This window comes from Propithecus coquereli, unplaced genomic scaffold (genome assembly GCF_000956105.1).
Source record: "Propithecus coquereli isolate 6110/MARCELLA unplaced genomic scaffold, Pcoq_1.0 Scaffold587, whole genome shotgun sequence".
In the NCBI taxonomy this organism is placed as follows: domain Eukaryota; kingdom Metazoa; phylum Chordata; class Mammalia; order Primates; family Indriidae; genus Propithecus; species Propithecus coquereli.
The window spans coordinates 27,038-44,416 of record NW_012151807.1 but is presented as its reverse complement, the minus strand read 5'-3'; the positions used below and the strand labels follow the sequence as shown (position 1 = coordinate 44,416).

The window sequence follows — 17,379 nt, the reverse complement described above, 5'->3', positions numbered from 1 at the left end:
CCTTTCTAGACCTGATGTTCCGCCGAGAGGGCGGGGGACAAAATAAATGCACAACAAATTACCATCACACCCAAGAGCTGTGGGTGCAGCCAAGGAAACAAAACCAAAGGACAGAGGCGGCAGCTACTGTTCCGTGAGGGTCAGGCAGGCCTCCACACAGCCTAGCAGGGCCATGCCGGACCGTGAGGACGAGGGAGCCACGGGGGCACAGGGGAGCGCAGTCCAGGCAGGGGAGCGGCAAGCACTGGCCTGGCTGCCTGGGCTGCCGCGGCCCTTGGGAGGCTGGGGGGTGGGTGACAGAGTGAGACCTTGGTACGGCCTCCGCTGCCTAGGCGCTCTCGGAGCTGGGACCACACTCCTATGAGGAAGGGAGACCCGGGTGCTCAAATGCTGGCGGCAGCAGGGGGCAGGGGAGGCGGGGAAGGGAGAGGCAGTGCAGGGAAGCCAGGGCTCCTTTCTGGTAGCTGCGCTTTTCTCTGTGAAGAGGAGGTGTGGTCTCTGCCGAGAGGGCAGGGGGCTCTGAGGACAAGGGGGAGTGGCGAGGGTCTGCCTAAGGGCTGAGCAGAGCTAACAAGGTGCCCACAGGCCTGCTGTAGGCAGGATGCGATGTGCCCAGCAGCTCAGGCAGAGGGGCCCTGGAGGTGGCTCTAGGGTAGCTGCACCACTGATTGGGTGGGTGTGGGGCTGTGGCCAAGAGGGTGGAGGATGGGGCAGGCCCAGCGGCCCGGGGCACAGAGGACCAGTGTGAGGTCAGGAGCTTCAGTCAAGAGAAAGAGGAGGGACCCAGGTGTGGGGGTGGACATGGGTCCCTTTTTGGTGGAGCAGAATAAGTGAGTGGAAGAGGCCTGGGGGTGACCTAGGCAGGGGGTTCGGACGGAAGCCCAGCCCAGGAAGAGGCTAACCCTGCAGCGGCACTCACCTTAACATCACTGCTGCACTTCGCATGTTCGTCCCCCCTACACTCATGCTGAAACTTATCCCCCAACATGGCAGTACTGGGAGGCGAAGTCTTTAGGAGGAGACTGAGCCAGGAGGGCTCGGCCCTCATGAATGGATTAGTCCGTTTCTGGATGAACGGGCCATCGCTGGAGTGGGACTGGTGGCTTGCTGAGAAGAGGAAGTGAGACCTGAGCTGGCACATTAGCACGCTCAGCCCCTGGCCATGCGATGCCCTGAGCCACCTCAGCTCTCTGCAGAGTCCCCACCAGCAAGAAGGCCCTCATCAGATGCAGCCCCTCAACCTCGGGCTTCTCAGCCTCCAGAACTGTAAGGAATAATTTCCTTTTCTTTGTAAATCACCCAGTTTCAGGTATTCTGTTATAAGCAACAGAAAGCAGATTCAGTCAATTACCAACCCCAGGTTTTGTTGCATTGTGGGCACCAAGACCCCCTCCTCGAGCGTCACAACTGTGCATGTCAACACAGTCCCTGCTAGCACCTGAAAAGGAAATTGGGGAGAAATTAAGTTTTTTAATTTGTTTAAACTATCATAAAATGAGAGTCATTGAAAGATTTTTCTGAGTAACCTGAAATTGTCACAAAGCACTTGCATCATGCTGGGGAAGAGGAAGGTGGGAAGGTTACCTAGCGTTTCTTTAGTGCTACCACGGCCCGTGTCCCCTCCCCACCAGTTCTCAGCCACCCTGAATGAGACAGCTTGGTGGGCCCACGGAGACAGACCCTGAACATGCTCTTTGCCCAGGGACGCTAGCTATCCCCAGCCGGCCCAGGGGTGAAGGCCCAGCCCTGGTGGCTGAGTCTGGGTAGGGCGGCCCAGCCCAGGGAGCAAGAGGAGGCGTAGCATCTCGTCACCAGGAGCTGGGGGAGGTAAAAAGGCAGTGGCAGACCAGAGAGCCTGTGTGAGCCCAAGTAGGGGACCCAGAGTCACCTGCCAGAGCCCCTGCTGCATCCAGCCGCCCTCATCCCTAATTCAATGAGGCCCTGATGCCAGCCGAGGCGCTGGAGGGCTGCGGGGGAGGGCAGGGGAGGGGTGCTGGGAAGGCCAGAATGGCGCCTAGAGCGGCTGGGTGGGCCGGGTGGGTGGGCTGGCTGCTGGGTGGACGGTCCCGGGGTCTGCAGAGCTGGGATGCCACCTCAGGGCTATTGGACAGCACACCTTCTAGGGCCCCTCATTGCCCTCCACAGTTCTTCCCGCCCAGATTATAGGGTGAGGTCCCTTAGCCCCTGTCCAGCCACATCAGTGGTGACTCAACAGGGGGCATGGCAGCCCCGCTGGATGGCAGCTGAGGGCCTCTGGAAAGCCCTGGGCCCTGCAGCCCTGGTGCCTCCCGGCAAGATGGGGCTGGCTCGTCTCTCACAGGGTCTCTAGGAGGGAAAAAATGGGATAACGCGTTTCAGATTCTGAGCACGATGCCTGACACACAGCAAGTGCTCAATAAAAACTGCAAGGACAGGAGGACCAGCAAATACAGACGACCTGAACCTACCCCCTGCCCAGGCTCCCCACCACGCCCCACACCCTGGTCCCGCAAACTGCCCACCTCTGTGCAAACACCCCGGCCCTTTGTGGTCTCTGGGCTTAGCCTCAAGTCTGTGGGTCTGAAACGCCCTTACCCCTGCTTCGTGTCTCCCTCCCGCCCTCCTCTTCTCCATTTGAGGCCCACGGCCACCTCCCTGTGTCCTTCCCCTTCTCCTACTCAGCCACAGGCTGCCACCCGCCCCATGCGTCCTCAGCCAGGCACACCTGTGTTGTTGAAAGCAGTTCTCTAATGCCCAGGAGAACTGGGTGAGGATGCCAAGTCCCAGCCCTGGAAGGAGGGGGAGAGTCTCAGTGGCCCGTTTGGAGGCCACAGTCTGCCCTGTGTCCCCAGGTTCCCAGTTCCTGAGACTCTCTGGTCTCCCCTACAGGCCCTCAGGTTTTAGCCCAGGAAGCATTCAGAGAGTTTCCTGCAGGAAATTATAAAGAGGAAAGCAAAGAAGTGGAGAGGGCTTACCAAGCACGGGCAGGCCAGCCACTAAGGGCACGAGACCCAGCCCACGGGTCGTGCTGTCCCCCCACCCCCAACCCCAGCCCTGGCCAGGCCGAACATTATTTGGCATTCCTCCCATGGAGAGATGGCACCATGGTGTTCCCAGCATCTGGTTGTCTTCCTTGGGGGCTGGCATCATGCCACAGAGGCCGTGCTCACTGGGAGTGCTTCCTGGGCTGCAGGCAGGAAGGCAAACCGTAGCAGTGCAGCCCTGGCCACCCTGCACAGGGCTGGCAGGGGTCCCCTGCCAGTGACGTGCTGCCTTCTTGGGGCAGCTGCTGGATCTGGAGCCAAAGGAAGTTCCTCTGTGGCCCAGGGAGGCCACTGCTCAAATCCAAGGACAGGCGGGCCAGAACAACTGCCACCTGTGGATTTCAGGAAGTGCCTCCAAGGGACGAGCATGCTCCGTGCTCCTCTTCCTGCCCCGTCCTCCTCCCCGCTGGAAGGCATTCAGGAGTGATGGCTGCCATCTTGGACAGTGAGGTGGAAGCCACGTTGTGAGAATGGCACGGCACCACCAAGAACCAGCCCTGGGTTTCCTGCATCGAGGTGAGAGAGAAACTTGTATCTTACTTGAGCCACTGTGATTTTCGTGCAGGCAAACCCTGTCCTGCCACACGGCACTGTGATCCCTCCTGCTCCTTGCCCTCCCCTCCCTCACGCTGATGAAGACCTCCCATGCGCAGAGAGCGGAGGAGGGATGCAGAATCCGCTAGAGGCGATCTGGAAAGGGCCAGGACGCCAAGGAAAAAGGCAACGGAGGTGGGGAGGGCAGCAGGGTGAGGACAGAGCCTGGGAGGATTTCAGCACAGGGGTGGTGGGCAGAAGCTCCCTGGGGGCAGGGACAGCAGAACACGACACGGTTTGGGCATGACAGCCCAAGCCACGGTTTGGGCTTCCCCGCAGCCCCCACGGCCACCCAGTTCCACTGGAGGACTCAGGCCCTCCCTTCCCTTCCCAGCAGGCTCTGGAGCCCACTTGCCCATCAAGGCCCAATCCCCTCCCTGACCAGGCAGCTGGTGGGGGTGGGGGTGCTGGTCTGGTGACGGGGGGCTCCCTGGAGGCTGAGGCCAGGGCGAGGCAGTGTCTGTCCAGACCTGCAGTTTTGTCCCAAATGAAGACGACAGGTCTAGAGGTGAGCAGGGCTCCTGCCTCTCCCTGAGCCCCTGCGCCAGCGACACGCTGGCTTCTCAGACGTGGGCTTCCTCCCTGTCCCCGCGCAGTTCAGTTCAGTCAACAGCTCCAGCTGTGCGCACGAGGGATCAGGTGCTGAGGACGCAGACTGAAACAAGGCCCTGCCTGCAGTGCCCCGTCAGGCCGACCCAGCACGGCACAGCCAGTTCTCCGGGGCCAGTTCTCCGGGGGAAACCTTCGGATGAGGTGTCTGTGGTCTAAGTCATCCACAAATCGGCCTATGGCAAGCTGTGAACGTAGAGTCCCTCGCGTCAGCAAGGCCCTCAGTGAGCTCGCAGGCGTGGCTGCAGCCACCACTGCCCCAGGCTTCTCATCTCCTGTCCCGGGTCCCTACGCCATCACGCACAGTGGCCACCCCTCCCAGGCCTTTTCCTGCTCTCTGGTGGCTTCTCCTCACCTTCAGTTCCCCTCCTCCTCCTCAGAAGTCGCCATCCCCCAGCGTATGGAGCCCAGGCCCCGTCCCAGCCCTGAAGCGTTCGCCCACCCTCCACCTCCCAGGCCCCCAGCCGTGCGTCCCTGCTGCCAGCCCACTGCCTGTCCAAGGAGGCCTCCATAGAAGCTGGCTGAATGCCACTTTAGGGAGGCTGTGGTTCTCCTGTCAGCTCTCTGGTGGCTGTCACAACTACAGTCTTCAGAAACAGGAGGGGCAGCCCCCTCAGCCCCAGCGTCCTGGCATCATCTGCTCCACCCCCAGGCAGCTCAGAGCCAGGCTTGCCATCTGCCTGGCAGCCTGGGGCACCGAGCCTTTATGGCCCCCAGGTAGGACATGGATCTGGGCCCTCAGCCCCAGGTGCCAAGGTGCCAACCCTGCAGGGGAGTTGTTTAATGACCTTCGTGAGCAATAATTACACCCCAGGGCCTGCTCTTAATAACCACGTATTCTCGCTGTCAATGTGCCTTAATTGAAAATGAGTAGGCGATACATGTTGCTGTGAAGTTGGCTGGCAAGCCCTTAACGTGATATTAATTGTAGTAATTAGTAGTCACTTTGTGTTGGAGTCATCTATAAATAGGGGGTCCATTAGTTTAGCAAAAGAGCATGATTTAAAATGCAAATAAAGGCCCAATTAGACAGATAAATCACTTGTCTTTCCCAGCAAATTATTATCTTCCAGGAGGAAAGCAGCCACTTCGGGGAGGCACTGGTCAGTTCAGGGGCGCAGAACTCTTCCTAGCTCCTGCGTGGCCTGTCCCTTTAAACAGGTTGGCCCCAGGCTCCCTCAGGACAGTGTCACTCTTGGCAGTCCCCAAAGACTCTTACTTTATTGGCACAACTGGTGGTCAGGCCCCCAAGTAGCTCCTCCCCCTTCTGCTGATTGGTCCCCTCTGGTGACACAAGAACACATTTTAAAGGAACTGCAGCACAGTGCATAGCTAGGCCCTGGGAGAATGGGTGGGAGGTTGGAGGGGTCCACTCTTTGCATATGGCTCTTCAGCCCAGACAGAGCGAACCCACCAACGCCAAGTGTTGTCCTGTGACCAAAAAGAGCTAAAAAATAGACCCACAACGTGGCTCTGGGGGCAGACAACTTACTCTCCACTTCCTAGGCCCTTCCACAAAAGCTATTGAGTACCGTGGTAGTTGCAAGAATTTCTCTCTCTCTCTCATACACACACACACACACACACACACACACACACACACACGCACGCACACACATACACACACGCGCACACACACACACACGCACGCACACACAATTTCTCATAGGCTTTGGGCAAACGTGAGGTGGCGACGAGTGGAAGTGGAATGTGGCAGCGAGGGAGGTGTTGGAAGGCCCAGCTTCAAGGCCAGAGGGGACATTTCTAGAGCAGCCTTCCTTGTGAGCGTCACTGTCACCCAACACTTTCTCCCCGGTCCCGTTTCAAACCTCACCATTAGGGACAGGGGCGTGAGTCCTTCCTGCTCGGCTGGTTGAGCTGCCAGAGACCTGGTGTCCAGCGCCAGCTCTGGGCCTTCCCTCCCAAGAGCCCACCACTCCTTCGTGGCCAACCGAGGCCGGCCCTCAGACAGCGTCTGCATTTCACTGAGAGCCAAACCCGTAAGGCAAAGCAGCCATTCCCGAACACAGGTGCGAATAGCAACTGTCCATTCCGGCAGTTTCTCCCTTGTCCAAGAAATGAGGGGAACACAGGAAATTTCAAAGTGTTATCCTTTATTATATTATCCTTTCTTTCATGGCTGAACGCTTGCAACAGGTGGTAGTATTTGCTATTTTTATGTCCTGTTTGACAAAATAAAATATTGGCAACACTATGTTTGTCCTGAAAATGATTTTTGGAAATTTTGCCAGGGTATGAAATTCAAATGTCTGGAGCTGCTGAGCTAAAAGACTGAGTCAGGGGCTTGAGGCTGGGTGAGTCCCAGATGTGTGTGGGGAGTGTGAGTGTGTATGTGTGAATGTGTGTGAGCGCACGCACGTGGTGGCAGCCGCTGAAATAGGGACAGTTATCACCAGAGATTTCCGTCTCCGAAATAGCACAAGAAGACAGCTAGATCGTGGATAAGGAAGAGGAGGGAGGCCCAGGTGCTGTCCCATCCGAGCTCCCTGCATTACAGGTAGGGGACACAGGCCCAGGCAGGGAAAATGGCCCAAGCCACACAGCGAGTCCGTGGTCTAGGCTCCGGCCGCCACACACCGAGGGCCCCTCCTGCCGTCCCCGCGGCCCCTTGCCTACGTGTTGGTCCCCAAGGCAAGCATCGGATTAGATGCGGCAGGGTGGGCGGGGCTGCCCTGGCCTACGGAATCTCTAGCTGCTCCACCATTTACTCACTCCTGTGAAAACAGAGGACAGCCCTGCTGACAGTCAGACCACGAAGTTCCCAAAGGAACAAAGACTGTACTCAGAACGGCACATAGACAAGGCAACTCCAGGGCCACAAAGGACTGGCCAGCCTCTTTGAGTGACCAGTGCTTCTCCACCAGTGACAACTCTGGCCACACTTTAATCCTCCCACCTCCTAGGCAAAAATTAAGCTCCCTGTCGCCAAACTGCCCCCTTTCTTGGAAGGGCTCCACCCCACACCAGCTGCTTCTTCCCCACCTTCTCAAAATCACTCAGCACCGACCCAAACCCTCGAAGGTCCCTCTCATAACCCTCCTTTCTGAGATCCTTGGGAGGCTGTCTGGGGTGCACGCTTCCCTGCTGCAGCAAGCTAAGTAAACCTGGCAGGTGCAGTCCTAGTGGTTTTGGGGTTGGGGCTTGAAACATTCAGCAAATACTTGAAGCACAGTGTTCCACGCAATGTGGTGATGAGGGAAAGCAACAGTATCAAAACAACGTGGTCTGTCTTACAGGTCAACGGTAGACTTGTCGGCCAACATAATAGAACTCAGAGTCCAAAAATAAAACCCTGTGTCTATGGTCAACTGGTTTTCCACGAGGGCGCTGGGACTGTGCAATGGGGAAGGCACAGTCTCCAACGAGTGGCGCTGGGACAGCTGGTGCGCCACATGCAAACGAGTGCAGCTGGACCCTCACCTCACGTCACCTACAAAAGTCAACTCGAAATGGATCAAAGACCTAAATGAAGGACCTAAAACTATAAAAATCTTAAAAGAAAACATAGGGGGAAATTTTCCTGACCTCAGATCTGGCAATGGATTCTTAGGACACCAAAAGCACAAGCAACAACAGGAAAAATAGATAAATGAGACCATGAAAATTTAAAGCTTGTGTGCTTCAAAGGGCACTATCAAGAAAGTGAAAAGAGAGCTCACATAATGGGAGAAAACATTTGTAAATTATATATCTGATACGGGACTTGTATCTAGAGTAAAAAACTCTTACAACTCAATAATACGAAGGCAAAAAAAAAAACAATTTAAAAATGGGCAAAAGATCTGAATAGACATTTCTCCAAGGAAGATATACAAATGGCCAATAAGCACATGAAAAGGTGCTTGACATCATTAGTTGTTAGGAAAACGCAAATCAAAACCACGAGGAGATACCACTTCACACCCACTACGATGGCTAGAATTAAAAAATCATATAACAAGTGTTGGTGAGGATGCGGAAGGATTCAAACCCTCCTACACTTCCGGTGGGGATGTTAAGTGATACGGCCACTCTGGAAAGTAGTCTGGCCGCTCCTCCACCGACTAAAGTTAGAGTTACCGTATGAGCCAGCAATTCCACTCCTAGGTATACACCCAAGAGAAATGAAAACACACGGCCGCACGAAGACTTACGCACGAATGTTTGCAGCAGCGTTGGTCGTAATAGCCAGAGGGCGGAAACGAGCCCAATCCCAGCGTCTAACTGATGAATTAACAGAATGTGGGATGTCTGTACTACGGAGCATCCACATGCAAGTCGTATTTGGACGCGTGTTTTCATTTCTCTTGGATAAATTACTAGGACAGGAATTACTGGGTCATATGGTGAATTTATGTTTAACTTTTTAAGAAATGGCTCCCTGCTTGCCAGAGTCTTACCATTTTACGTTCTCTGGGGAAGTGACATTTAAGCTGAGACCTAACAGATGAGAAGGAGCCGGCCAAGCAGTGAATGGGGAGAAGTTCCCGGCGGGGCAGACGGGGAGCAGTAGCTTGTATGAAGGCCGCGCCCCGGACGGGGTGAAAGCTTAGCTCGCTGGCGCCGACTCGGTTAGAAGGAATTGGTAAGACGTCTTAATACGGAGCCACCTGCAAGAACGAGCCGGTGGCAGAGAATGAGGCCCCAAGGGCAGGACGGTCTGTGCACTGGGCTGCGTGTGACGGAGAACGTGAACAACTAGGAGTGTTCGCGACATAAACGGAGGTTGGCACGCCGGGCACAGCTGGAGGAGATGGCCCTGACTTCAGGGCGAGGCTAGCCTGGGTTCGAACTCCAGTTCCGCCTCTGGGAGGTTGGGCAAGTTTCTTATCCTGTCGGAGCCTCAGTCTGCCGAGCTGTGAAATAGGAACCAGCTTCACCCTGTCACGGGAGGTTCCGAGGACTGGCACTGCTGGATGCGGCATCGAGCTCCGGCTTGAAGGGGCAGTCACAGCAGTCCACGGCAGCTGACGCGAGGGGCGAGGGCCGGCGGGAGCCAGGCGCCTGGGGCAGGAATGGCAGCAGGTTCGGAGCAGGGAGAAGGGTAAGGAGGGGAGGTGGTGTCCGTGGAGAGAGCCTACTGGCCCCACGGCAGATTGTCGGAAGAGAGGCCCTGTTGCTGAGAGGACAGAGGCTAGTGGGTGTCCTCGGGAGCAGCCCCTCGGGCTCGTTGCTGCCACAGACCTTGGGGGGGCCCTCTCCTTCCTCATCTGACTTGTTCTGAGCACGGGACAGGGCCTTCCCGGACCCCCTACCTCCCTGTATAGTCCCAGCTGTGGCTTCGACAAGTCCCTGAAGGTTTGGGAATAACGTACATCACGACCGCCCCAAAGGGTCTCTTCTGAGGCCAGCACCCTGCACCGTGCCCAGCCTTGCCCTCTGCTTCTTCCCGCGTGGCCCTGCGCCTCTTGCCCCAGCCTCTCCATACCTTGGTATCGGGGACCGATTCCCGCACCCAGAAAGCGAGGGCTCCCCTTCCCACAGAGTCTGCTGGTGTCCCCCAGTATCCACTTTCCTCCATGAACTCCTGATTTGAAGCTGGGTTCACACTCAACCAGAATAACTATTTCCCAGCCTGGCTTGCAATTGGATGTGATCATATGACCGAATCTAGCTAATAGGGTATAAATGGAAGTATCATTTCCAAGAATTGTCTTTAAGGGAAGGAAGTGTGGCTTCATCATTCATCATTCCTCTCTCTTGCCAGTTGGAAAGCAGATGTGATGGCTGGAGCTCCAGCAGTGACCTTGGATCATGGAGTAGCATGTGACCTTGGAATGGAAGCCGTACACAGCGGAGCAACAAGACAGAAGAGGCCTGGCATTGCCCCTCCAAGGGGGCACCCTTCATATTGTATTATTCTATGGTGTGGTCCAGGAGGTGCCAGTCACAGAATATAATGTGAAAGGCACCGCTGGAGTTTGCAAAGCAACAGCCCTGGAGTCTGGGCCGTGACACGAGTGCTGTGTTAGCCTCACTGCCTACCTCTGGACACCGTGCAAGTGAGAGAAAAACATACATTCATTATGAGCAGCTGCTGTTTGAGGATTTTCTGTTATTTGCAGATAAATCTAATCCTAGTACTCCTGGTCTAAGGCCTGGTCCCAAGGCCTCCTTTTCTTTGGCTGGATCCCTTTGTGCCAAAGGGATGAGTGACAGCTGACTGCCTTCAGGAGAAACCCCACCCTACCCCTGCCAGTGGCCCCACAAGAAAACCCACAAAAGTGTTGTAGCCAGGATTCCCCAAAGTCCAAGCTATTCTGCCTTGAGTCTCACTGGGCTCTGCTTGTATTTGATTATCTATTGCCAAGCACCCCAAAACTCAGTGGCTTTCATACAGTTTCTCTCTCATGGGTTTTCTGGGCTTAATTAGGCATTTCTAACTTAGAGTCTCCCATGCAATTGCGGTCAGGTGGTGGCTCGGGCAGGAGCCATCTGAAGGCTCTAGCAGGTAGGGCTGCAACGTGGCTCCCCCACACAGCTGCTGGCGCTGGCTGGGAGCTCGGCTAGGGCCGGGAGCAGGAGCCCTGCCTGGGCCTCTCACAGCATGAGGCCGGATTCCAAGAAGGAGCGGCCCGGGTGTGAGCAGCCAGGAGAGCCAGGGGGAAGCTGTGCGGCTTCTAGTGCCCCAGCCTCAGAAGTCGCACAGTGTAACTTCTACCGCGTGGCTGGGCCGGCCCAGGTTCAGAAGCTGGGGACTACGCAGGGCATAAGGACCAGGAGGCATGGCCCACTGGGCCCCTGCTATCACAGACAGGAGTCTGGAGCTTGGAGGGCAGCGGAACCAGAGACAGATTTGGGAGTTTTGACTATTTTTACTCACACCACTTAACCAATTCTCGGACTCTCCAGACACCAAGCGGGTGTCCTACAATTCAGTTCAGTTCTGACACTAACTACGTGGAGTTCACGCAGACCCCACGGCGGAGGGCCGGGTCCCACAAGACTGCCCCACCTCAGCCACCGGTTGCAAGTCCTACATCACCTGTACCTCTGACCAGCCGGCTATAAACCGTGCATTCCCACAGTGCCTTCCTCAGCTCGACAATTCGCCAGAACGTCTCGCAGAGCTCAGGAAAGCACTTTGTTTACTCTTACTAGTTTACCACAAAGGGTACACTCAGGAACAGCCAACGGAAGAGATGCGATGCGCAGGGCAGGGGGTGTGGTGGGGGTGGGCTTCCACGCCCTCTCTGGTGCACCACCCACCCGGCACCTCCCCAGGTCCCACCCTTTGGGGGCTTTATGGGGGTTTCATCATGTAGGCATGGTGGATTAAATCAGCGGCCAATGGTGATTGAATTCAATCTCCAGCCTCTTCTCCTCCCCAGAGTTTGGGGAAATGGGGCGAGAGTTCCCACCCTCTAATTCTGCCCTGGTCTTTCTGGTGACCAGGCCCATCCTGGAGCTACCCAGGGGTCCCCACCCCCAGTCATCTCCTTAGCTTACAAAAGATACTTTTCACTTTGGAGATTCCAAGGGTTTTAGGAGCTGTTGCCAGGAACCAGGGACAAGACCAAATATTTATTTTTATTATCACAAGAGTCATCAGTGTTTAGGGGCTAACCACAACCCCAGGAATGGATGAGTTTGAGCACTTGTGTGCATGTGTGCAGGCGTGTGCCTATGTGTGTGCTGTGTGGGTCACGTGCAGTGTGCGTGTGCGTGTGCTGTGTGGGATACGTGCAATTTGCGTGTGCATGTGCTGTGTGGGGTACGTGCAGTTTGTGTGTGCATGTGCTGTGTGGGTCACGTGCAATGTGCGTGTGTGTGCTGTGTGGGGTACGTGCAGTTTGTGTGTGTGTGTGCTGTGTGGGTCACGTGCAGTGTGTGTGTGCATGTGCTGTGTGGGTCACGTGCAGTGTGCGTGTGCGTGTGCTGTGTGGGGTACATGCAGTGTGTGTGCTATGTGGGGTACGTGCAATTTGCGTGTGCGTGTGCTGTGTGTGGTACATGCAGTGTGTGTGTGCTGTGTGGGATACGTGCAATGTGCGTGTGTGTGCTGTGTGGGGTACGTGCAGTTTGTGTGTGTGTGTGCTGTGTGGGTCACGTGCAGTGTGTGTGTGCATGTGCTGTGTGGGTCACGTGCAGTGTGCGTGTGCGTGTGCTGTGTGGGGTACATGCAGTGTGTGTGCTATGTGGGGTACGTGCAATTTGCGTGTGCGTGTGCTGTGTGTGGTACATGCAGTGTGTGTGTGCTGTGTGGGATACGTGCAGTGTGCGTGTGTGTGTGCTGTGTGAGGTACGTGCAGTGTGCGTGTGCGTGTGCTGTGTGGTGTGCGTGCAGTGTGTGTGTGCTATGTGGGGTACGTGCAGTTTGTGTGTGCGTGTGCTGTGTGGGGTACGTGCGGTGTGCGTGTGTGTGTGCTGTGTGGGGTACATGCACTGTGTGTATGCTGTGTGGGGTATGTGCAGTGTGTGTGTGCTGTGTGGGGTACGTGTAGTGTGTGTGTGCTATGTGGGGTACGTGCGGTGTGCGTGTGTGTGTGCTGTGTGGGGTACGTGCAGTATGCATGTGCGTGTGCTGTGTGCGTGTGCGTGTGCTGTGTGGGGTGCGTGCAGTGTGTGTGTGCTGTGTGGGGCGCGTGGGGTGGTGCAGGCGGTGCACAGGGCGGGGAGCTCGCAGTTGGCAGAGAATCAGCGGCATTCCAGGGTGGGGCGTGGCTTGAAATTAGAGTCTTCAAGCCTTGGTTTCCCTTCTCTGCTGCCTCCCCCTTTTCCTCCTTCGGTGTCTCTGCCACCTTCAGACCCTGGAGGGCCACTTCCAGGCAGGGAAGAAGTCATCAGAGACCACCTCTGAGAGAAGCCAGGAGGGGGTCCGGGGCAGCACCACATGCTCCCCACTCCCTGATGGCAGCAGGTCCCTGTGGGGGCCCAGCAGTGACGTGGGCAGGGCTTGCCGCGGCCCCAGCTTCGCTGGTAGCTCCCCACAGGACCATGTTTCCATTCTTGTCACCTCTATGCCCCACGCCAGGAGGCCCACCTTCGCAGGACCTGGCGTCCCATCTGCAAAGGTCACTCACCACAAGTCATCCGTCCTGGGTTCCACTCCTGCCATGTGACAGTAGGTAGGTCACTTGCATTCCCTGAACCAAATAAAAAGACTGAATTAGATCCCTTAGGATTCCATCCCAGAGTCCCATGGCCCAACCCCCCTTCCCCCCACCTCACCCCCGTGTGCCCCCCTTTCACAGGTGACCTGAGGGGCCCAGCGGAGGCAGGGAGGCTCCTAACCTGCAGACCTCCAGAGGTCAGCTCAGCGCCCTGCCTGGGTTCCAGTATCTCTGTCTGAGCCGGGGGCCTTCATCTGTCAGGGAGGGCCCGCGGCTGCAGGGGCGGGAGCGGAGGGGGAGTTAATCTTCCCTGGAATATTAATGGCCCCGTCAGGAGTGCTGGGGACGAGCTGAGCAGCAATCTGCCTTTATTAACGAGGCGGGCACCAGCTGGAGCGCCGGGGCCCAGGAGGGGAGGAGCCGCTGCTGCAGAGGCAGCTGGGAGGAGCCGCCTCCTGGCCGGGAGGGCAGGGCAGCAGTAGACAGCAGAGACGGTGCCTGGGTGCCCCGTCCCCACCCTCACACACTCCACCACGCACCCCCTAACCTGATCCCCTCACCTCTTCTGCTTCAACCGTGCTGAGGGTGGGAGGGGTCCTCCCTGTCTCGATGCAGGCATGTGGGTGTGCGCAGGTGTGCAAGGCGTGCGTGGGGACGGGTGCGTGCAGGTCTGCAGGCGCGCCCTGAGCCCACCTGGGCACTGGCCCACGCACCATGCCCCGGTCACCAAGGGTGCCGCGTGCTTGGGAAGAAGAGCGGGCTGACTCCACGGGCCACTGGCTCCTCTAAGAATCAGACAGTGCAGAGGAGGGAGCATCATTTAGTCAGCCCTCGCGCCACTTAATTATTTACGCCACCACCGGCATGGGGTTGCGAAGCTGAGATTAACCGCTGGCCCTATGGCTGGGAGCAATACATATTTCCCCCCTTTTGCCTTTTTTATTCGCCAAATTAAATCAATTTATTACAGTTGCTCACAATCGATTTGTTCTGATTCCCCAACAGTGAGGAAGAGAAATGTGGCATCAGGGCCCAGGGCCAAATTTCACTCATGGAAATGAACCCTCACCAGCCAGAGGGGCCCAGTCAGCCTGGCACCTGCCACCCCCTAGGCTGCCACCACCGAGCTGCCCTGCCCCCGGAGACGGGGACACACCCACAGCCAGCTGCATCCCTGAACCCTGGGGTCCCTCTGTCTGCCCCAAACACTTCAAATTGAAACTAAATCCTGGCCCACCTGCCGCCCCAGAGCACGCCATCCACACCCGAGTGAGCCGTGCTTTCCGAGGCTGAGCCCAAACACGGAAAGGGGCTTCGCAGACGCCTCACCCCGACACTCTTCCACTGCGCCTCTGATGCCTCCGCTAGAATATCGGATCATCAGAGTGATAGGAACAATAGCTAACATTTACTGAGAGTTTCCTGTATGTCAGGCACTGCATGGACTCGCTGGATGGTATGGAGACCATGATAGTCTCACGTTTTTTTTTTTCTTTTAAGTATATAAACTATTTATTAACAGACAAGGCCTACAGACTTATTTCTTCTTGGACACCCCCACGGTATGGCCTCGGCGGCCAGTGGTCTTGGTGTGCTGGCCTCGGACACGAAGGCTGCAGGTAAAAAAGAGAGAAGAAGGGTCATAGATCACACACAGCACAAAGAAAAGGTGGGGGGGAAAGGAAGACTGAACACAAAGAATAATGGTGGGAGTGAGTCTAGAGGCAGGCAGAAGATGAAACCCCCACCCCCACTCACCCCCAAAAGTGGCGCAGCCCTCTATGGGCCCGAATCTTCTTCAGCCGCTCCAGGTCTTCACGGAGCTTGTTGTCCAGACCATTGGCCAGGACCTGGATTTGGAGGAGAGGGTGAAGATGTTTGTTTCATTCCAACCTCCTGTGCCCAATTCTATTGGGATCCCCCTTTCCTCCAATCCCGCCCCCATCTCAATACACACCTGACTGTATTTTCCATCCTTTACGTCCTTCTGTCTATTCAGAAACCAGTCTGGGATCTTGTACTGCCGTGGATTCTGCATAATGGTGATCACACGTTCCACCTGGCAGGCAGGACACGGTAAGATCTAGATGGTCCCTTTCTGAGGCAAACCCAACCCGCAGCCTCTTCCCTGTCCTCACCTCATCCTCGGTGAGTTCACCCGCCCTCTTGGTGAGGTCAACGTCTGCTTTCCTCAACACCACATGAGCATATCTTCGACCCACACCCTTAATGGCAGCGATGGCAAAAGCTATTTTCCGCCGCCCGTCGATGTTGGTGTTGAGTACTCGCAAAATGTGCTGGAACTTCTCAGGGATCACTAGAGACATGGCGGCGGCACGACCGGCGGCGTGTAGGCCTCCTGTGGAAGAGATAATCTCAGTTTTTCAATGGAGACACTACGGCTGGAGAGGTTAAGCGACTTGCCCAAGGTCACACTGGCAGTAAGTCGCTGTGGCACGCACAGTAAATGAACTATCCAAGAGCCATCATCAAGCCTCCTTTTTCTTTCCTTTACTCCACAGCTAGAAAGCCAAACGCTCACCTCCTCGCTTCCCTTGCTGCTAGGAGTAGCCCTGTGACACAATTTTGGCCAATGGGAACAGGCATTCCTTTCCAAATAAAGACAAAGCCTAGCTAAGCAAGAACCCTTTCCCCTTCCTGTTTCCCATTCCTTCTTCCTTCTGCTTATTTAAGGGGAACACAGATGTGATGACCAGAGGTGCAGTAGCCACCTTGCGACCATGAGGAAGATATCCATAAATATGATAGAGCAAGAAAGCAGGAGGATCCCAGGTCCCCATTGACGCCTTGGAGCTACTCTATCAGCTCAGGACTGCCTTCTCCCAAACTCTTCATTGGATGAGCCGAATAAACCCCTCCCTTGTTTTAGGGGCTTTGCCACATTTCCTGTTGCTCACTGCCTGATGCACTGCTAGCTGATGAGATTCAAACACAAGCCGTTTGGCTCCAGAGACCCTGATCTCAGCAATCTTGTCCTGCCTGTCACTGAGTTTGCAGAGGATAAATTTAGGGGCCCTTCATGACATGTTTTCTTTTTTATAAGACTATTTTTTTAGAGTAGTTTTAAGTTCATATCAAAATTGAGAGGAAGGTGAGCAGATTTCCCATATGCGCTCTGCCCTCACACATGCCCAGCCTTCCCGGCTATCGACAGCCCCCCAGAGTGGTGCATTTGTTACAACTGATGACCTACATCGACACATCGTTATCACCCAAAGCCTATAGATTACGTAAGGGTTCACTCTTGGTGCCGTGTGCTTTCTGTGGGTTTGGGCAAATGTATAACGATATTTATCCACCATTGCAGTATTATATGGAGTATTTTTACCATCCTATTGCAGTATTATATGGAGTATTTTTACCATCCTATTGCAGTATTATATGGAGTATTTTTACCGTCCTAAAAATCTGCTGTACTCTGCCTATTCATCCCTCCCCCTCATCCCCCAAATCCTTGGCAACCACTGATCTTTTTATTGTCTCCATAGATTTGTCATATTTTTGGAATCGTACAGTGTGTAGCCTTTTCAGATTAGCTTCTTTCACTTAGGAATGTGCATGTAGGTTTCCTCCATGTCTTTTTATGGCTTGATAGCTCATTTCTTTTTAGCACTGAATAATATTCCATTGTCTGGATGTGCCACAGCTATTTCTCCATTTGTTTACTGAAGAATATCCTTGGCTTCTTCCAAGTTTCTGCGATTATGAGTAAAGCTGCTATAAGCATCGTGTGCAGGTTTCTGTGTGGACATACGTTTTCGACTCCTTTGGATAAACACCAAGGAGCACAATTGCTGGATAGTATGGTAAGAGTATGTTTAGTTTTGGAAGAAGCCACCGAACTGTCTTCCAAAGGGGCGGCACCATTTGCATTCCCACCAGCAATGAATGAGAGCTCCTGCTGCTCCACACCCTCGCCAGCACGTGGGCATACCCTCCTTCTGGTCCCCTCTCATCCCCAACCGAAGGGCTACTTGTCCCACAAAACTTGGCAACTGCCTGAGGGCAGCTCATTGGCTTTAGAGCAAACACCTGACCAAGAGCTGAGCCAATCAGATTCTTTCTTAAGAATGTGACCC

At 55.3% G+C, this 17,379-nt stretch overlaps 1 protein-coding gene across 1 annotated transcript; it reads right to left on the bottom strand.

The window, feature by feature from the left end:
* Positions 1 to 14,778: 14,778 nt before the first annotated feature.
* Positions 14,779 to 15,643, bottom strand: LOC105821689 (40S ribosomal protein S18-like). Its single transcript, XM_012658456.1, has 4 exons — positions 15,418 to 15,643; positions 15,237 to 15,338; positions 15,038 to 15,129; positions 14,779 to 14,892 (listed from the first exon to the last, which is right to left on the bottom strand). The coding sequence occupies exons 1-4, from the start codon at positions 15,604 to 15,606 to the stop codon at positions 14,817 to 14,819; spliced, it is 459 nt and encodes a 152-aa protein (XP_012513910.1). The 5' UTR covers positions 15,607 to 15,643; the 3' UTR covers positions 14,779 to 14,816.
* Positions 15,644 to 17,379: the final 1,736 nt, after the last annotated feature.

What these genes read in the sequence shown, in the direction of transcription:
- LOC105821689 (XM_012658456.1), bottom strand. Translation starts at nt 15,606, where the DNA reads ATGTCTCTAGTGATCCCTGAGAAGTTCCAGCACATTTTGCGAGTACTC. An exon ending in AGGATGGAAAATACAGTCAG is followed by an intron (nt 15,130 to 15,236) that starts GTGTGTATTGAG and finishes CTCCAAATCCAG; the next exon opens with GTCCTGGCCAATGGTCTGGA. An exon ending in GGGCTGCGCCACTTTTGGGG is followed by an intron (nt 14,893 to 15,037) that starts GTGAGTGGGGGT and finishes TTTTACCTGCAG; the next exon opens with CCTTCGTGTCCGAGGCCAGC.